General features: G+C 39.4%; 1 protein-coding gene across 5 annotated transcripts in view; it reads left to right on the top strand.

Annotated features, from left to right (window-relative positions):
* LOC139938483 (mRNA export factor GLE1-like) overlaps positions 1–20,320 on the top strand; it is a 117,485-nt gene that overhangs the window by 16,844 nt on the left and 80,321 nt on the right. For all 5 annotated transcript variants that reach the window (XM_071934041.1, XM_071934039.1, XM_071934042.1 and 2 more), the window contains 3 exons: positions 7,140–7,259; positions 18,325–18,548; positions 19,702–19,807. In XM_071934041.1, coding sequence (XP_071790142.1) covers positions 7,179–7,259; positions 18,325–18,548; positions 19,702–19,807 — 411 coding nt within the window. In that variant the 5' untranslated portion in view covers positions 7,140–7,178. The remainder of the gene's footprint in view (positions 1–7,139; positions 7,260–18,324; positions 18,549–19,701; positions 19,808–20,320) is intronic.

The following is a 20,320-nucleotide window of genomic DNA, read 5'->3' as shown; positions in this document are numbered from 1 at the left end:
AGTTTGGAAGGTGGCGAGGTTGTAGGTACCGAGTTTCCAAGGTGCCGAGTTAGCAGGTGCAAAGTTTGCAAGGTGCCGAAGTGACCGGTACTCTTTTATACGTCCTACCTAGTCACTAATTTCTACCTCTGCTGGGGCTGGGCGATTCCACAATCATACAAACAATGACAATGTCAGACAACTCGTCCGTCGGACAACTCGACCTTGCGACAACTCGACAGATGGCCAAGACAAGTCGACCTCTGTTACTGATTATGTTTACATGGATTTCCTGTAAACCCTAACCCTTGCGACATCTCCATGGTTGCGAACGTAACCCTCCTTCTGACGGCTAAGCCGTCGTCGTCGGGAGGAGGGTTACGTTATCGCGTTTTGCCATATTGGGGTGTCGTTGCCGAGCGGATAAGAGCACCGAATTCAAGCTCTGGTGATTCTGTTCAGTAGAGTGTGGGTTCGAATCCCGATCGCGACACTTGTGTCCCTGAGCAAGACACTTCACTATAATTGCTTCTCTCCACCCAGGGGTAAATGGGTACCTGTGGGGGCAGAGTTGGTTCTTGTGATTGATTAGCCTTGATTGCGCTACATATTTGACGGCACAGACTGTATTCTCCATAGGGAGCTGAGATGTTTTAAGGAATGATTTAAGGCCCAGTGACCAGGGGTAATAATGTTGAAGCGTTAATGTCTGCGTGACGGACCTGAGCGCTATATGAAGCCACTGTTATTATATTTATCATGGGTGGCATGATAGTTGGCTTGCATGTAAAGCGCTCGCCTCTCACCGAGGTGACCCTGGTTTGTTTCCCGGCCAGGGCCATATATGTGAGTTGAGTTGTGTGTTGGTTCTCTGCTGTGCCTCGAGGGTTTTCCAGACCATCCGGTTTTCCCCCCTCAGGAAAATCAAACACTTTCGATCTTTGGCTGTGCTCCTTGGTCATAGTGGGTTGATGTGGCTGGCACCCAAAGGTGCCCTTGCATGCCTGCTCCTCGGACACGTTTTGTAGCCGCGTCCTTCGCAATTCAGCTCTTGAGACTCAGCTGAATTATGTAAGGATGATTAGCGTTAGCCCCCCAAATTATTAGTGTTAATTAACTAAACCCTTATTAGTTGCGATATGATAATGTAACCCTCCTCCTGATACTAACACTCGAGATTCACATTTTCAAGAAACTCCTCAAATGTTTTTTACGGCAACAAATGTATCAAAATTAATTTCATCCAACTGTCTTGAGCACCTTTGAACAACTTAGGTTGATTTTGGCGCTATATAAATTCCCTCTGATTGATTGATTGATTGTACTGGAAAGTATGCTTCCAATGCTCAAAGGAATTAACTGTCTCGTTCTTGCTGAGGGACCAGTGTTTTGGAGCCCTACAAATAATTCTATGGCCCTACACACAGATACTATAATGAATACGAGTAGTATAAATAAACAGCTCTGAGTTGAGTCGGCTGATCGCTCACCTTTATTCGTGACATGTACTGGAGTCCGTTGATAGCCACAAAAATGGAGCTATCCGTTGTGTTGAATAGCCTTTGTTTACTGGATTCAGGATGGATTGTTTCTAAAAGCGGTACTAATAAATGGTGGTCTTTCTTTGATGGGCTCACATCTTCTCTAAATCATTCAGTTTTTACGCACCCTAAGTTATCGTCTTTTGTAATCAGTCTTTTTGTCTTGTCAACACCTTAACTTCACCTTATTTCTTGTGCACTTTGCCTGTGACGTCACTTCTGCACCATCCTAGTATAGCTATAGATAGCTGGATAAGGATTCCACCATTGAAGATTGAAGATGCCGAACAGAGAAATATGACCGCTGACACACGCACGAGTCATCACAGGTGGTTGTGTTTCTCATAAGGGGTATAATATGTCTTCAAAATTGAATATTTTCAAAAGTTGCCAAAAATCGCAACCAAACTTTGTTTTAGACTGTTCCTGAAGGTTCAGGCTTCTGGTTAAAAAAGAATGACAATTAGGAGGCATTTTAATTTATGGGATTTCTCAGGCTTTTTCAAACAGTAGGCCTTAACATGTTAAACAGAAATTAAACTGATTATTAATTTAATTTTCATGACATTTTTATAGACTATAAACAACCATCAAACCGATTTTCATGGCGTTATCTTTTATGACCTGTTCAGGGCAGCAAGTTAAAATAAGGGAATCAATGTGTGGTGAAGAGGTTTTCAACTAGTGGTTTAATCCCAACGAGGCCTGGTTCTTGATAATTTTACCGAGACGAAGTCGAGGTTATTTATCAAGAACCAGGCCTCGGCGGGTTTAAACCACTAGTTGAAAACCGATTCAACACACTTTGATTCCCATTCACAAATACCTTTTTGGTTAAAAGGCGTAATAAAGTAAGAAACTCTGGAAAACTTATCTGTTTCCTTCCGAGTGCTTGAGCTCTGTATGTTTCCACCTCCATGGTATGTTCAGTATGCATGTTACATGCACACGTACGACGTCTGTACGTGTGTGTTTTCCGGTTCCGTTCTTGCGCATGCGCGTATAGTCTTGGTGCATATTCGCTGGTTTTCCTTTCACACACAACGCGGCCAACTCACTGACAGCACCTGCATCGCCCGTAACAAGAAACGTCTTGCATCAAGACTAGCGCGGAGTCTCCGCTCACAATCAGTTGTAAACACTGGTCATTATCAACGGTTTAAACACCCCCACGTGACGCGCTCTTCACCATAGGAATAGCGAAACTGTCTGAGGTATTTATGAATGCTCATTATGTTCACTGGTTTTGCTGCACTTTTTTACCATTTTGTGATTAAATAAAGGTATTTCAAACCTGTATTTTAAAGTGATTTTTTATTAACTCTTCCATATAACCATGGGTGTCACATCGATTTACAAAAAAGGTAATATAGTGACATACGCATCAAATGAACTCAAATAAATTGACAGGATGAACACAGTTCTTTTACTTGAAGTAACAATTTACAGAAATTTACAGAAAATATAGTACAGTTTGTTATGTCGTAACCTCAAGGGGTATATTCTTACGCCCTGGTTGGCTGAGGAAACCAATAAATCAATTATATCACTTAAAATATACAGCTTTCTTCTTAAATAACTCAAGGGTGCTTCTTTCAAGCCTTGGTTGAAACAATAAACAATTACAAATCACAACTTTTCTTGTTCACGTTTAACTCAAATGTACAAGTTCTTTACAATGTTCTTAGATTGAACTCAAGGGTTCTTCCACTCGATTAAATCAATAATTCAGAGCCCATCTTTGGCCAGCTCGCATTAAAACATATAACAAAATTAATATCAAATAAAACCCGTGTTTTCGGTTGCCACGACTTTTGTCTCTTGCCTGCTCGGCGACTTCGACAGTCCGTCCTTCAAGTATACGGCCTTATAGGTCTCGCCCCATGAAGTCGCTCGATGGTTGACTGAACTCGTCACCAAGGGTTGGGCGTCGTGCATTAGAACCGGGGTATGGTGGCCATGGTATTCACAGTGTAGGAGGGCACGGTTCCAGGCTGTGGGCGCCGGTGGAAATTGATCACTGAAGACTTTCCAAAAAATCACAAAATTCTGCCGTGGACTTTCTGTCTCACGGAACTCTTGGAACGATGGAGTCTACCCTATAATCTGCGAGGGCTGAACCCACTCGCCGGGTGGTTACAGTCGACCCACTCTCACTCACTCTCTCAATCTCTCTACCGTTACAAGCGACCCTGCTCGGTCGGAGTCATCGTCGATGTTTGTAAAACACTGTACAGCGTTTTGAGATTTTTTATGTAAGACGCTATATTAAAAATAAATTATTATTATTATTATTATTATTATTATTATTATTATTATTATTATTATTATCATTATCATTATCTATATCATTATCACTATCACTATCACTATCACTATCACTATCACCATCACCATCACCATCACCATCACCATCACCATCACCATCACCATCACCATCACCATCACCATCACCATCACCATCACCATCACCATCACCATCACCATCACCATCACCATCACCATCACCATCACCATCACCATCACCATCACCATCACCATCACCATCACCATCACCATCACCATCACCATCACCATCACCATCACCATCACCATCACCATCACCATCACCATCACCATCACCATCACCATCACTATCACTATCACTATTATTACTATTATTACTATTATTACTATTATTATTATTACTATTACTACTATCCCTACCCACGAAACCTTCCCACGATTGCCACACCTACATTCCACATACCATGTTCATAATGTGCCCATTCACAAAACCCAAACCAAATATCATGACCAAATAAGGAATTCCCTGAACCTCGACCCCAGAACAATAAACAAACTTTTACTACGCGTAACACAACACAACTTAAAACGGACCATGGGCTGCCTGACCAACTATCCGCGAACTGAAAAGACAAAAGAATTCCGCGCGACAAAAACTAAATACTTTACAAAGTTCCACAAAATGGAAACACTTTGTCGGACTTGGACAATACTGTTTACCGAAAGTGTATAATGGCTTGAAGAATAGTGTTATTGGTCATTTCAACTTGGTTTCAGGTAGTTCCATCGATTTTTTACCACGGGGGTGGGGGTGTCTGGCGGGCCCAATGCAGCAAAACTTTTGTCTGGCAGTTGATACTTGCATTAAGAATAGTGTTATTTGTCATTTCAACTTGGTTTCAGGTGGTTCCACCGATGTTTAACCCAGGGGTGGGGGTGTCTGGCGGGCCCACAATGCAGCAAAACTTTTGTCTGGCGGTTGATACTTGCATTAAGGAAAGTGTTATTTGTCATTTCAACTTGGTTTCAGTTGGTTCCACCGATGTTTATCCTGGGGGTGGGGTTGTCTGGCGGGCCCAATGCAGCAAAACTTTTGTCTGGCGGTTGATACTGGTACTAAGTATAGAGTTATTGGTAATTTCAACTTGGTTACAGGTGGTTCCTCTGATGTAAACCCAAGGGGTTGGGGGTGTCTGGCGGGCCCAATGCAGCAAAACATTAATTTGTCTGGCGGTTGATACTGCTGGTATTAAGAATAGTGTTTTAATAGGCACAATAGGTCATTTCAACTTGGTTTTAGATGGTTCCTCCGATGTTTAACCCCGGGGGTGGGGGTGTTTGGCAGGCCCAATGCAGCCAAATTACGTATGAGTCTAGAGCCATAAACTTAAATAGCATACACCTTTTCAGCCCTACAGCTGGTGTCATTATTATTGTATGGGCTCTTAAAGTTTGAAAACAATACCACAACGACGCGCGGCGGTCGTCCATGGACGGAGCTCCAAAAAGGGGAGGTTTTACATATTTTAAGAGGCTGTATCTCGGAAACGATATGGAGTATGGATTTAATTTTTGGTGTGTGTTCATTTGAGCCATAGTGGAACAGTTAGACGAAGTTATACGTAAATCTGAGCTGATTTGACAACTGGGTAATTTCAACCCATAGGTTTGTACAGTAAACATTTGGGGGAGGGGGTGTCTGGCAGGCCTAATGCAGCAGAAAATTTGTCTGGCGGTTGATATTTAGGTGTTCGGCCAACAGCCGAACAACTATTGTTGTTGTTATTTTTTTTTTTGGGGGGGTTTTTTTTCCTCGTGTTCTTCTTTCCCTGCGAACCTTCTCAAGCAATTTTTAACAAAAGTAAAGCTTGTTCAAACTTAAAACTTACTTTGTACATAGGCACTAGTGAGTAGATGAAACCGCCACTTTTTTGGATTGATGACGCCATTGATGACGTCATGGCAAGGTTTTTAATGTTGAAAAATGACCATTTGCTTTTCGCTGTATCTCAACGAATATTGAAGCTATGATGTTCATATTTCAGCATCGGATAGATAAAGACTTGGACAACGTTTGAAAAGTTAACGCAAAAATCATACGACCTTAACTTCCGGGTCGTTACCCTGGGTCAAAGTTCGCCATCGTGTATTTTACATCAAAAAACAACTTTTGAGCTTTTAAACAAAAGTAAAGCTTGTACAAACTTAAAACTTACTATGTACATAGGCAATATTGAGTAGATGAAACCGCCACTTTTTTGGAATGATGACATCATTGATGAGGTCATGACAAGGTTTTTAATGTTGAAAAATGACCATTTGCTTGTTGCTGTATATCAACGAATATAAAAGCTATGATGTTCATACTTGGGCATCGGATAGATAAAGACTTGGGAAACATTTGAAAAGTTAACGCCAAAATCGTACGACCTTAACTTCCGGGTCGTTACCCTGGGTCAAAGTTCGCCTTCGTGTTTTTTTCATCAAAAAAACAACTTTTGAGCTTATCTACGGCATAACTCAAGATTGAGATCGATTTGAACCTTGAAACTCAACAGATAGATGAACCTTAGTGTTTTTAAGACAACACAGGCCTAATTACGTCATAATGACGTCACCAGGTATTAAATAACAATAAAACAACGTTTAAAATGTGTAAAAATCATATGGCGCGAACGTTTTTGGGGGAATTCCAAAAGCGCTCTTGTTTGTCCAACAAAAGAGGACGCTGTTGATTATCAAATCTGTGTACATCATCCCGTGCAGGGATAGCTAAATTTTTAAAGGGTTTCCATAAATTGCAAATTAAAACCTAAAGCCAATCTCACACAAACATATTGCATTTGTGAAGAAAAAAGGAGTTGTTAAAAACTGTGATACAAGTTTAACTATAAAAATTAACGACGCGTTGTAGTAAAAGTCATCTTTATGGTTCAATGTTTTTGAACTACGTCATCACGTAACGTCTAACCGAACACCGTGTTTTTGTAATTAACAAAAATTCTATGTCTAGTTTTTACTTAGTATTATGTTTATGACCATTTCCACTTGGTTTCATGTGGTACGTAGAATCTTTGATTCAGCCCATTATTTTGCCTCTTTGCTGGGGGTCCATGCGCCACATGCAGCAGGGGGTCCCCGGCAGACATCCATATCTGACTATATGTCAGATTATCCACTAAATGTTCCTGTACTCAAATATTGGTACCTCGTTCCTTTAACCAAAGTGCTCTGGGCTGCCGGTCTATTATGTCTTTATGTGTAAGTACACATTACTGACCTCTGTATGTGTTGGCCATAATCATCAGAGCTTGTATATTATTTTTACTGCAGGTTACTCTTCTTTAATCAATTTGGAAGATCGTTAAAACAATGACAACAGCTGCATTGCAGATATCCAAGAAAGGTGGCTTGGTTTATGACAGCTGTTGGTTCAAAGATGGACGCTTACATGTAAGTACATTGCACATAAATTAGTAAAAAATTGTGATCTCTTTGTGTACGCTTTTTCAGTTTAATGAAAATTTGTAACCATTACATGAACCTGTAAAGTAAGTTCAGTGTTCTTCACATATAAATTATTGACACTTGGCCTTTCGGGGAGAAATGGGGTGGGGTCGTAAAAAGGGTACATTTGAGATAGTGTTTGACAACCTCTAACATTGAATGGGCAGTTGATAGTGTGAACTTAAGGACTCTATAATATGAAGTAGGCCTGGGCGACTAGTGCAACCAGTGTCATAGTCGCAACTATTGATTGATTAGTCGAGTTGAGACTACAGCTTTTCTATTACCGGTAAACCTCACCACCACGACTACTCAAAAAAAAAGTTTAGTATTGCTTTGTTCACTGTATATAGTCGCGAACCGACTTTGTGTTGTACTCCAACGATATTTTTCCCCACCCAAGTCTTATTTTCCACAGGATCGTAAATTAGACCTGGGCGAACTATTCAAATATCCGGTTAATGGCGAATGGGTTTTCCTATCCGTAACCGCGAATGCCTTTTTTTTTCTTAACCGGATATCCGCAATGGGCGCGAATACCTATTTATAAACCGGATAGTTGTGTAATTACAACCAAGTAACCGGATATTCTTTAATATCCGAATATCCGCAGGCGTCGGGCGACAACTGATAGGAATGTTTAGTCTGAATCCTTATGAAACTGCTATTAAGACAGCATAAAACAGCATAAATTAAGTATTTAACTATGCTCACCTCCGTTAAGAGTTAAAACAATGACATTTCTGACGTAATTTGTACAAAAGTTTTCCTTCACGTAGAGTCAATCACGATCAAAAGAAAAAGCAAATCGCCATCTTTAAATTAGATCCGGTTATTTTTATGAATGAACCGAGTGACACTGTCTAAAACTAATATCAATCCGCCCATAAGATGTTATTACAAGCGAACAGCACCCTTTTTTTCTTCTTCTAATAGCGCCCTCTAGGGGCGAAAAAAACTATTCGAATATCCGGTTAATTTTGGATAGTTGGCCAGCAGTATCCGAATACCAAAATTTCACTATTCGCCCAGCACTATCGTAAATATTCTTCACTTTTTGATCACAGACCCCAACTTGCTATAGCTGTATAGTGTACATAAAACAAATGGTAGCCCTCACTACTTTGGGCTAGTGATCTGTGATCCATTTCTCAAAGATTGGGGACAGACTCAGATTACGAATTTAAAAATTGCGATTTAAAATGCAATGAAAGTGGTCCATACAGAACTTTTATTTGTATTTTCGTGAACATTTCCATTAGCAATTCAACTCTTGGGTTTACAAATGAATGGCAGCAGTTTAGGTTTTTGGTTCGCAGGCCTGGTAATTCAACAGGGCTGTAATCGCAAGGCAAACTGCCCAGCGATCCCAGAGTCCAAAGACAAAGGTCACATGTATTTGGGTGAAAATTCACTTAGCCGCCATAATTATGTTCAATTTGGGTCAAAAATTCAAAATAGATTCAGAATAATCATTCCAACTCAGTCAAATAGTCTAATTGTTCTAATTTATTAATTTGATATTGTCGGGGCTACAACTATCTCAAATACTTAACAAAAAATACTTAAAGTTCAACAACTTGTACACAGTGAGCAGTTAATATACTAACAAATAAGACCATTTTGAAAAACCTCTTCAATGTTAGCTGCTAATATTTTTAACACCTTGTTACAAATAATATACTATGCAACATTTTGGCCGAAATAGGTACTACATGTAGGGGTTGGTTTTACAAAAAAATGTTGGCTATCTGTGTGAATTTCAGAGGTTTTTTTTCATGACAAGCACACATATTTTGAAGTAAAACTAAACAACAATAGTCCTAGTCTCATATCAATGCTTGTGTTTACACAAGTATACTAACCTGCTGATCATTCATACAACCATTGAAGTTTATAGTGTATTTGGTTTAAAAGATACATTTTCTTTGGGTGCACAATTTCGGACATAACTTTGGACAATGTGGACATTTCGGACATAACTCTTTGTAGACATTACATAGTTTTACATGGACATGACACTCAGAGTCACCTTTTTGGGGGTTTTTAACTGATGGTTTGGTACATAAGTAATTGTAAATCATGATGTGGGATCTCTTTCTTTCAGTCATATCATTATATTATGGACATAACTTTGAAATTTTTCATTATTTCGGACATAACTATGTCCAATGTCCATTTTTGTGAGTACTCGGGAAGTTATTTGACTCACTCTTAGTGTAGCATCCATAGTTTGTTCAATACGAATCTACTGGAAAACAGCAGATAACAAGATATTCCCCAAATTACATTAAGATGCCTTACCTATGGGCGATTCCACGGTAACACGCGTTACGCTTTTGAGGGTCCTTCATCATTCTCCATTCTCTGGCTGCAAGACTACTTTGATTTGAGGGTTCATCTTTTGTATTTTAAAACCTGAATATCTAGGCTAGATCCCAATGTTCACACAAAAGTGAAAGATCAACTGGTTAAGCTGAGAGAGCTCTGCGAAAATCGGTAACACGCGTTACGCTGAATGGAAAGACCAAAAAAATACCGAGCTTCATTTCAACTTTGTCCTAAAACTAACCAGTCTACTACAAAATTGTTTCTACTGTCATCAAGTACTATGCTAAGGTTTATTATACCAAAATAATTACAATAATCTAAGTGCAACTTTTTTAGTAAATTGCAAAATAGTCGGTAACACGCGTTATGGTAACACGCGTTACAATTTTTCCAAGCTACATGTTTATATGTTATTTCAATTGTTGAGTTACAAGTTCTCAAAAAATATAAACCAGTATCAGTTGCACATCATATTTAAAAAGCAAAAAATTAAATAGAACTTTTTCTTAACGTTTTGCTCTACATATTACAAAATTTAAGGTAACACGCGTTACGGTAACACGCGTTACAATTTGTCTTGCTACATTATTGATGTTATTTCAATTGTTGAGTTACAATTTCTCAAATTTATCAACCAATATCAGTTGCACATCATATTTGAAGAGCAAAACAGTAGCTATAGACCTTTTTATTCATTTATTTTTTTAGTTGCTCTACATATCCCAAAATGTGTAGAGCATGCGTTTGTTTACTATCACGGGTTCTCCAGTTTCCTAATAATATGATTCCTAAAAAATAATGTTTTGTAATCTTTAGAACTTGCCAACTTCCATTCCTTCAAGCAGGGGGCATCCCGAGAACACTGAAGTCATTTTCTTCACTTACTTACATTACTTCACCACGGAAATAATCCCAATCATTAACCACAAAAAACAACTCCCCACGCTTAGAATCGTTAATTTGACCCCCCCCCCCCATTCCATCGACATGTCCTTTGCCATGGGATGTTGAAAAGTAATTCCACCTCATTCAGATTATGCTTGCCTACCAGGCCATGGAACGTGGCAGGAATATTTTAGTTTTTAAACTGTGTGCTGTGCCCATCTGACCATTGTATACAGTGTATTGGGCTTGGTAACACGCGTTACATTGGTAACACGCGTTACATGGTAACACGCGTTACAGTTTTCGGAGGCTCATTGTGAAGCGGTGGTTAAGAATTCATCTAAGTTTTTACTGTTTTTACATGAGCCCTTATTAGTAGGAGGAAAATTAAAAGTTGCAGCATTTGAAACCAGGTTGTTTAGTAATTATATTTAAAAGGGTGTGTTTTGGTAACACGCGTTACGCTCTCTGAGAGTACCTCGAACCAAGTGTTGACACAAGTGTACATTGAGTTGTATTGAAATTTTTCATATTTTTTCTGAAAGAATACTGCCCATACTTGCTCTCAACTATACTTTTTTAAAGAAAATTGATACTGACTATAAAAATAGGTCAAATTGATAAAACCATAAAAAACATTACTTTTTTTTCCTACCAAAGTGCACTATTGGAAAATAATTTGTTTCACAGTTAACAATATCCGAACAGAATAAAACAAATTCCCCTGACACTTGGACATGTTTGGAATGATATAAAGAAAAAAATTCAATTCGTGGAGCAATTTCATTTTTCTAAGAAAATTCCACCTTTTCATGGAATCGCCCCTATACAGATTACGGAGTTTAACAAGTTAACGGCCTTTTCAGTGAAACCATGTTAAAACCATCTTCAAAGTAAAAAGTAGGTGAAACACGTTAAAAGAGAACTGAAACAACCAATTTAAGCTGAAAAGACATTTTAACACCAAGTAACTGCCAAACATCATATAATACAGACAAATTGAACTTGAACACAGTTGTCTTTCATTTTGGTTGATCTGAATGACAGGTAAATACCCATGCTTTACAATAACGCCAGCTTTTGTTAAATTTGTGACACAGCATCGGCACTCCACTTGCGTGCGCCCCTTTGAGTCATTATTATAGGGTTTGGAATCGAGATCATCATGATTAGGGATGCCATGATGACTTCCACTCCTTGTCCTCTCCAGTTGGCCAAACAAAGTAACCCTTTTTTACAACCTGAGTTTGAAAAAAATGAAAGAAACTTTGGTTTAAAAGGAAAGCAATAACAATATTACCTTAATTTTACTTACATTTAATAAGCAATCTAAGTCATGATCTCAAATACAGAAACAGTCTATTACAGATCTTACCTGGTTTCTTTTGCGACAAAATTTACATCTTCTAGGATTCGAACTACCTCTAGCTACCGGGCAACCTCGGTAGTCTAGTTGGTAAGACACTGCTCTAGAATTGCAAGGGTCGTGGGTTCGAATCCCACCCGAGTAACATGCCTGTGATATTTTTTCCCAGGACTCGGGAAAGTACTGAGTATACAGTGCTAACACACATCGGTGTTAATATTCTTTATCCCGATGCAAATTTAACATCTATTATCGTTGCAGTACCCGCTGCCAAAACATCAGGATTCGAACTGCCTCTAGCTACCGGGCAACCTCGGTAGTCTAGTTGGTAAGACACTGCTCTAGAATTGCAAGGGTCGTGGGTTCGAATCCCACCCGAGTAACATGCCTGTGATATTTTTTCCCAGGACTCGGGGAAAGTACTGAGGGGACAGTGCTACACACATCAGTGTATCATGGGTAAAAAACCAAAATTAATATTCTTTATCCCCGATGCAAATTTAACATCTATTATCAAATTTACATCTGCTCTTTGTTTTCTAAGCCTACAAAAACATGCAAGGAATCTCTTAAAAATAGTGTAAATTCAGGTCTTATGATTGTTCCAAGACAACAAAATTATCACTTACCTATTCACTGCAGCAGAAGTGTGAATACAGTGTGCTATATGTGCGTGCTGAAGTAGCGCTTGTTGTAGTATACTGTCATGTTGTCTATGTATGTATACTGCGTACATCATCAAATACAGGTTTTAAATGCGTACTATTACAGAAATGTAAGCCAAACCAACCCAGACACACACTCCTGTGGATGTTTTAACAATTTATCTTTTTCATAACCTACATGTAGACTAGAGCCATGGCCCACCGTTTGTATGTCCACTGTTAAAAGTTATGTCCGAAACAGCAATATGTCCACACAAGTAAAAGTCAATTTTGAACAAAACACTTCAAATTTCAGCATTACTTTTTGGATAATTGGTGCAAATAAATTAACTACACATTATTTGAGACTAAAGAAAAAAGTTTCTTTACATCATCATTCTTAACTTCCCACATTGAAAACTTGGGCCTTTTGGGAGAGAGACTTCAAATGTGGTGATCATTTCGTAGTTTGTGCTCAATTGAAGTTTGATTTATTTCACAATGCCAATTTATGTTTTTAGTTAGTTGAATTGATGAAGTACATTAAATATTCACCCCACCCACATACAAAATAAGTTTACATGTAAGTCATGAAAAAATGTTCAAAGTATAAGTGGATTCTGTACATAACAGTTATGTCCGAAATAATGGACTTACTAATGGTGTTAATTGTTTTTAAGTATTGTTCTTCAATACACAAAACAAGAAGTGTCATAGTTTCAAGATTATAACTTGCCCCAAAATGTTTATTCTTCCATTGGACACGTTTCGGACATAACTTCTATTTCGGACATAACTCATGTGGACGGAAAGTTCTTAATCCACCTCCCTCGTGGAGTTTAGGGGTAACTGTTTCAGGTGAAGATTTTTATTAATTGACAAGTCAACATCACTTGTTTCATCTATGAACTTGAATGATTTCTTAATTAGGGGTTTTCTGGTTTCCTATGTTACTAATTGAAAGAAACTAGTATCGAAAAAATACTTTAAAATTGGACGGAAAATAGTTATGTCCAAAATGACTCACTAATGACCTTGTTGTGTTTTTATCAGACATAAACCATTGAAGTGTTGTTATCAGCAAGGCATTTCTCCATTCTATCATCATGTATAACATGCAGTGATAGCTTTGGTAACTAATGTCTTTAGAGGCAGTGGACACTATTGGTAATTGTCAAAGACTAGCCTTCACAGTTAATGTATCTCAACATATGCATAAAATAACTAACCTGTGAAAATTTGAGCTCAATCGGTCATCAAAGTTGCGAGATAATAATGAAAGAAGAAAACACCCTAGTCACACGAAGTTGTGTGCATTTAGATGGTTGATTTCAAGTCCTCAAGTTCTAAATCTGAGGTCTCGACATAAAATTCGATGAAAATGACTTCTTTCTCGAAAACTATGGCACTTCAGAGGGAGCCGTTTCTCACAATGTTTGATACCATCAACCTCTCCCCATTACTCGTCACCAAGAAAGGTTTTATGCTAATCATTATTTTGAGTTACTACTAATAGTGTCCACTGCCTTTAAAAGGCAAGTGAAACAAAAAATATAGTTTTCTGATTGAACGGGTTTCCGTCCACAAGTCGGCCTTTTACCAACATTCTGAAAATCTTGGAAAGCAACTATGAGAAAGTTGTTGCTACTGTAGGTACCTCTAGGTGGGTACTTCAAATGGATGCTTTAGTTTTCTTGACATGATGTTTAGTTTATGTGCTGATGCTAAAAGGGCATTCTAGCTAATTAGTGCCGTTTAGTGAATTTTCACCCATTTAGTGTTGTACATGTAGCAGGCTGGGCGGCTCGCAACAACTAAAAATTTCTGCCCAGTACTTTGAGCAAAATGCACTGTGCTGCCCAACTATCAGCTGCCACTTCGTCACAACTATTCTGAAAAGGATACTCAAATTCTCAGCAACACAATTGTAAGCAAACAATTCACGCAGCAATTAAATCAATACCGACACGATAAACTGGACCGCAACGGAACAATGCACTCAAGAAGTTACACAATAAATTAATAACGGAACCCAGACATAAGATCGGAGACAGCACGCAATGAAAGTTTCGCTGGATAAAAATAGCAAATAACTCACCCAAATTCTGGCTGGAAATAGCGTCCAAACACAAAGATCAAATAAATTATCAGCACAAAATCAATCCCGTATTTCGCCTGCCAAAAAGACGAACTTTCTTATTCTGTTTCCAAAAGACACTATTTCAACACTAATCCCCAAAATAACACTTGTTGCTTGTTCGCTTGCCAAAAACACTCTGACGGATTCCCAGGCAGCAGCCCAAAAAAACCATGCCGCCATGCGAGCACGATCACCCCGCATGGACACTCAGACCCCGCCCAACCACCCCGTGATTGGCTGCGGCCTGTGTGTCCCTGCCTAGCGACAAGCCTGCTGCTACCAGAGTGGTCACTAAGACCCGCCACTCCCGCTGCTGACCTCTCCGACCATGTTACACATAACACAATTTCGTGACCCTTACCAAATAAGGCTGATTAGACTTGTGTCGGTCTGACACACAATCTCGTCACAATACCAACATAATTCAACTATATTCAAAAATTCTGTAGAATCTTGTTACAATTTTAATCCTTAAACGATATGATAAATCAGACTTTTAAAACTAAACATCTTTGTTCTGTGGTGGGCTTTGACTCGTAGTGTGTGTCCAGTGACTGCAGGTGTTCATTTACATTTACACTACATAAAGTTTTACAAGTTTCAAGTCACCATGTGCAGGAGCTCTAGTCAAATGTGCTTCTAGGTAGCCCAGACGGGAATTAGCAACTCATTTGTGCGTCTGTTTACTGCTACACATTTGATGCAGTACCAACATTACTTTGACCCACCTTGATAAGAGCGCACAAAAGACGCATGCATCTCGGCATGATCGAACAGCATGATGAATGACTGTTTTCCATGATGTAGAGAGTGTCGGAACAATAGGGTTAACTACTCAGCTTCCCGAATTCAAACGACAATAAATTATATGTGGTTGACAAGTTCTTGCATTTGGTACTAATTTATTGTAACAAAACAGCTCCAACACCAATTAATCCATATGTACACTTGCGCAATAACTGATATGTATAACCCCAACATCTCCCTCAAGCTCGAATAAAACCAATGATTATCCCTAGTCCCACTTAGGCTCCACAAATAAAGGCAAAATAGCAAATTTGTTTAAACAGCAGTATTCTCAACTTCGTCAATACAAACATTAGAATGTTAAATAAATTACAAAACTGAGGATGGCTATCCCCCACCACTGTTCTTCAAATTAAGTCGTTCTTCACTTCCTAAACTGAAATACCGTATTGTTGATTCCCTTCACCTTTGGACGAACTCCACTTAACTCACAATAACACAACTCCGTACCTCAGTAATTGCACATCAAACCCTCAGTAGGATGTTAAATACTTGGCCCAGGGGAATTCATTCTTGTGCTGTACTCAAACTTGCCCATCCTGCAAATATTGCATCAATGATGGTGGGCGTACGTTCCCCCTCGCCATACTAAATCTGATTATTATACCGTCTCACTTCCACTCCTTCCACGGGTGTTGGTTGATGTACCACAAATGAAAATTACACTTGGGTGCGCCTTCTTGCACCCGCCCTTCACACTCCGAAAAGGCCATGGTTGTCTCCCTTGCCAAGGTCCAAAAAGATTGGGTTGATAAGCCAAACCCTCAGCACTCAGCTAGCATAATATTAATCTGGTTGCAAAAATAGAATCTGGCTTGCAGAAAATGTTTCCTTATTTTCACTGGTTTTAAAGGGAAGGTAAACTCTTGGTAATTGTCAAAGACCAGTCTTCTCACTTGGTGTATCTCAACGTCAAAGACCAGTCTCCTCACTTGGTGTATCTCAACGTATGCATAAAATAACAAACCTGTGAAAATTTGAGATCAATTGGTCATCGGAGTTGGGAGAAAATGATGAAAGAAAAAACACCCTTGTTGGACGAATTTGTGTGCTTTCAGAAAGGAATAAAAGACGTCTAGCTAAAAGTTTTTTATTATTTCAGTGAGAAATTACCTCTATTTCAAAATCTATGCTACTTCAGAGGGAGCCGTTTCTCACACTGTTTTATACTATCAACAGCTCTCCAATGCTGTTACCAAGTCAGTTTTAAAGTTAATATTTGTTTTGAGTAATTACCAAATGTGTACCTTCCCTTTAAGGAACAGCTCGTACAGGAACATGTATACGTGTGCATTGTGAATAATTAATATTGACCCCCATACAACCATGGCCAACTGGGTCTTAGCACCAAGCCCTTCATTAATATTGACACAAAATTAAAAAGAACTTCCAACAAATTTATGCAGGATCTCTGAAGGAAAGGAATGAATATTCATAAAACATCCAGGTGTTTGCATTTTTCTTTGACAGAAAGCAAGGCATGCAGTACTGAAAAATAGTGCAGCGGGAGCAATGTGTTTATGAGTATAAGAATTTTAACTTTTGCATGAAATAATTGGAAGAAGTTTAAAATTTAAACTCGCCTATGTATTGTTGAACGGAACACGGAATCACCAGCATTTTAATAAGCTTAAGAAAGCTTAATTTATGCAAATTATGCATATTTCCCCTGCTTACTTTTTTTCTAGTTTTTGGAAGGTTGTTTGAGAAGGTTTCCGGGGACACTTGCAAAAAAAAATCATTTCTGTTGCAATTTTGTTTTAGGTCAAACCATAGATTGACTAGACTATAGGCTGTGGTGCGCTTCATTGGGTAGAAGGATTGGTGACGTGGAGCCGGGTAGCTGGAAGTCCCCTGGGATACCCGGCTCACAGGGCCCGCCCTCTTCGGGTTTTACTCATTGCTCAGGCGTCCCAGTCACCCAGGTTTTCTCCGAGAGGGCCTCAGACCCGGGACCGATCTTCGCACAAGAGACAGAAGACCAAGAAAGACCGTCATGCCCGACATTCACCGTCAAGCTCTGACTTGCTTCCAGAGGGGCAAGTGTCGCCGGGGTAACGAGCTGCTCCCCCGGGACATTCAGCGCCCTCGGAGGTCTGCGTCGGTGACACTTCGTCACTTCAACCAGCCCCCGTAGCCTCAGTCGGCTGCGTCGGCTGGCGGACTCCCCAAGGAGGGGAGACTTCCGTTCCCCTTCTTTAGTCAGTGTGCATGGGTCTACCCAATCGAAGGTTAAACACCCCAGCAAGACGAAGAAAGCTGGTGCTGGGGCGATAACCAGGAGAAGTTGGGCTAGGGGTGGCTCCAATCCGGAGTGCACCATACCCTCTCTCAACCCGGCCTTGGGGGTCGCTGCAGCCGGAGGGCATCCTCTCTCTACATGGCTTGGCTTACCCACCCCTTGCCGGCCATGTGGTTTTCCCCACGATGGTCGTTGATGGGCTTTTGTAGGGCCGCCTCACATCATCCTGTTCACCCTCATCCTGAAACAACTTCACTCAACGAATCATCTTTAAGCTGATGCTCATTATCCACAATATATTTTAGAACTACTTCAAGTTTACACTCCATCAAGGATTCTTTGATCCAGTACCAATGATGCTAATGAACCCAAGTCTCTACACTCCTGGGGTGACAGGTCTTTTTCTTCAGCTGCCCAATGCATCTGGAACTCTCAATCTTAGACCTTGTCTTTTTACCACAAAATTAAAATAACTCAAAACTTATCTTATGTCACAGGTGTTTAAGTACCATTTTGTTGTTTTCTTGAACACCCAGCAGGTTGGATAATTGTGCATTACAGGTCTTTATTTCATTATTTTTATTAATTTATTTCAGAAGATAATTAATCAGTGCAACTCCCCACCCAAGCTTTCCGCGGGAGTTTCAAATTCAGGATATCAACAAATCGAGGGGTGTTCTTTAAGAACTCAGGAACCGAACCCATCAGATTCTTGTCAGCATTCTACAACATCTTTGTACAAAAATACCAGACATGATGTCCCCGAAGAAAAGGCAACAAATGATGTCATGACAGTCAAACGAGAACAACAAATGTTGAGGTATTATATGTACAATTTAAGTCCTGTATAAACTAAAAAAATCCATTGTGTGATTCAGGTGTTATGTTTTGATCTAATGTAATTTGACACCTCTTGGCATTGCCGTGATGTCATTGTTTAGTTGTGCCACATCACGCGATACGCACAACGCGTACAGCATTCCCCTATAAGGAGTTGTTTACCCGAGGGCCTTGACTGGGCCTTACCATTTCATAGCTCGAGGGTCGTTGTGTTGAAAGAAATCATTGAAAAATTTAAATTTTTGAATTGTTTTTACTTTTTGATCATAAGTGTTGATGTTTTTTGACCCAAAAGGTATTTATGAATGGGAATCAAAGTGCGTTGAATCGGTTTTCAACTAGTGTTTTAAACCCGCCGAGGCCTGGTTCTTGATAATTTATCTCGACTTAGTCTCGGTAAAATTATCAAGAACCAGGCCTCGTTGGGTTTAAACCACTAGTTGAAAACCTCTTCACCACACATTGATTCCCTTAGTTATGTAGCGTTTGTGAAGTGTTTAAAGTTGTTCTGATGATGCAAAGATTGTAATATTCATGAGTAATTTACATAATAAATGTTGGAAAAAGTTACCTTTGATAACAGTTTAATTGCGCACTCGACAGTGTCATCATGGTTTCATGAAAAATTGTCCATCTTTAAATTGAGGTTCAATTGCCTGGTGAACTTTAAGGCTCAATTCTATTTCAATCTTAAGTAATGTTGTACAGATGAGTTGATTGGATAAAAAAGAAGAAGAAGAAGAACAAAAAACGACAAAGAAGAGTTTTTCAAGTATGTATTGCATGACCACCTAAAAAACACAGAACAAAAACTAGAGGAGCTTGAAGCCTGATCATTTCTAGTTTTGTATGAATGCACTTATAGTAGTTTCATTGATTCAAGACCTAGGTTTCTATATGGCCCTCTGCTAAGTTATATTATTTTCCCCAAAGCCGCTGTTTTGTGACTTGCTAATTATTTGAATGGAAATTAATAAAACAAACAAACAAACAAACAAACAAATAAACAAACAAACAATAAATGGGAAAAGGGAGATAACCTTGTCTAAAATTACCATTTAGGACCAAGTCATCACCCTTTATTTTATTATTAAAAAGAAATTAAACTTTGCTGTATTTTTTTCTTCTTATAGAACGAGTGTAATCAACAGTTTTCAGAGCTCAGGCACACCTGATCCAAGTGCATTAGTAGAAGTATCTATTCTTGAATGTCAGCAACACTGGAAAACAGAGTTAAAGGTAAATTTATACATTTGAATGCACAACTCAAGTGCCTAAAATGGCACTACGCACTAATCAAGTGCCAACCAGGTGCTAATTTAGTCTTCACTGATGCCTGCAATGCAGCATTCAACAAATAAATACTATTATTAAAACATTCAAACATCGCAGTCAAAGGCTAAGAAATAAAGTTTAGATGACTCTGTGTGAGAGCTATGGACGGCCAGTCGGTGCAGTGGTTGGGCAGTCAGCGAGCTCCCCAACTTTACTCTTGGGGAAGTGCCTGCCAGGCAATATCGCTAAGATTTTACACACAATAGCGCCCTCCACCTTCCTTTTTTCAATGTCCCATGACATGCTTGCCACGTGGTCTACCTCTTTCCTATGAGCCCTACCAAATGTAAGCACCCAAGAACCGAGTATACTCTACCGGTACAGTACAGCCCTTTAGTTGCCATCGAGGCACGGAGGGACCGAGACGAGCGAGACAGGCAATGTGTACTCGTACTCACTACACGTGAGGGAAGCTCG

The sequence above is a fragment of the Asterias amurensis genome, chromosome 6, assembly GCF_032118995.1.
Source record: "Asterias amurensis chromosome 6, ASM3211899v1".
In the NCBI taxonomy this organism is placed as follows: domain Eukaryota; kingdom Metazoa; phylum Echinodermata; class Asteroidea; order Forcipulatida; family Asteriidae; genus Asterias; species Asterias amurensis.
The sequence above is the reverse complement of the archived record's forward strand: the minus strand, read 5'-3'. Positions and strand labels throughout refer to the sequence as shown.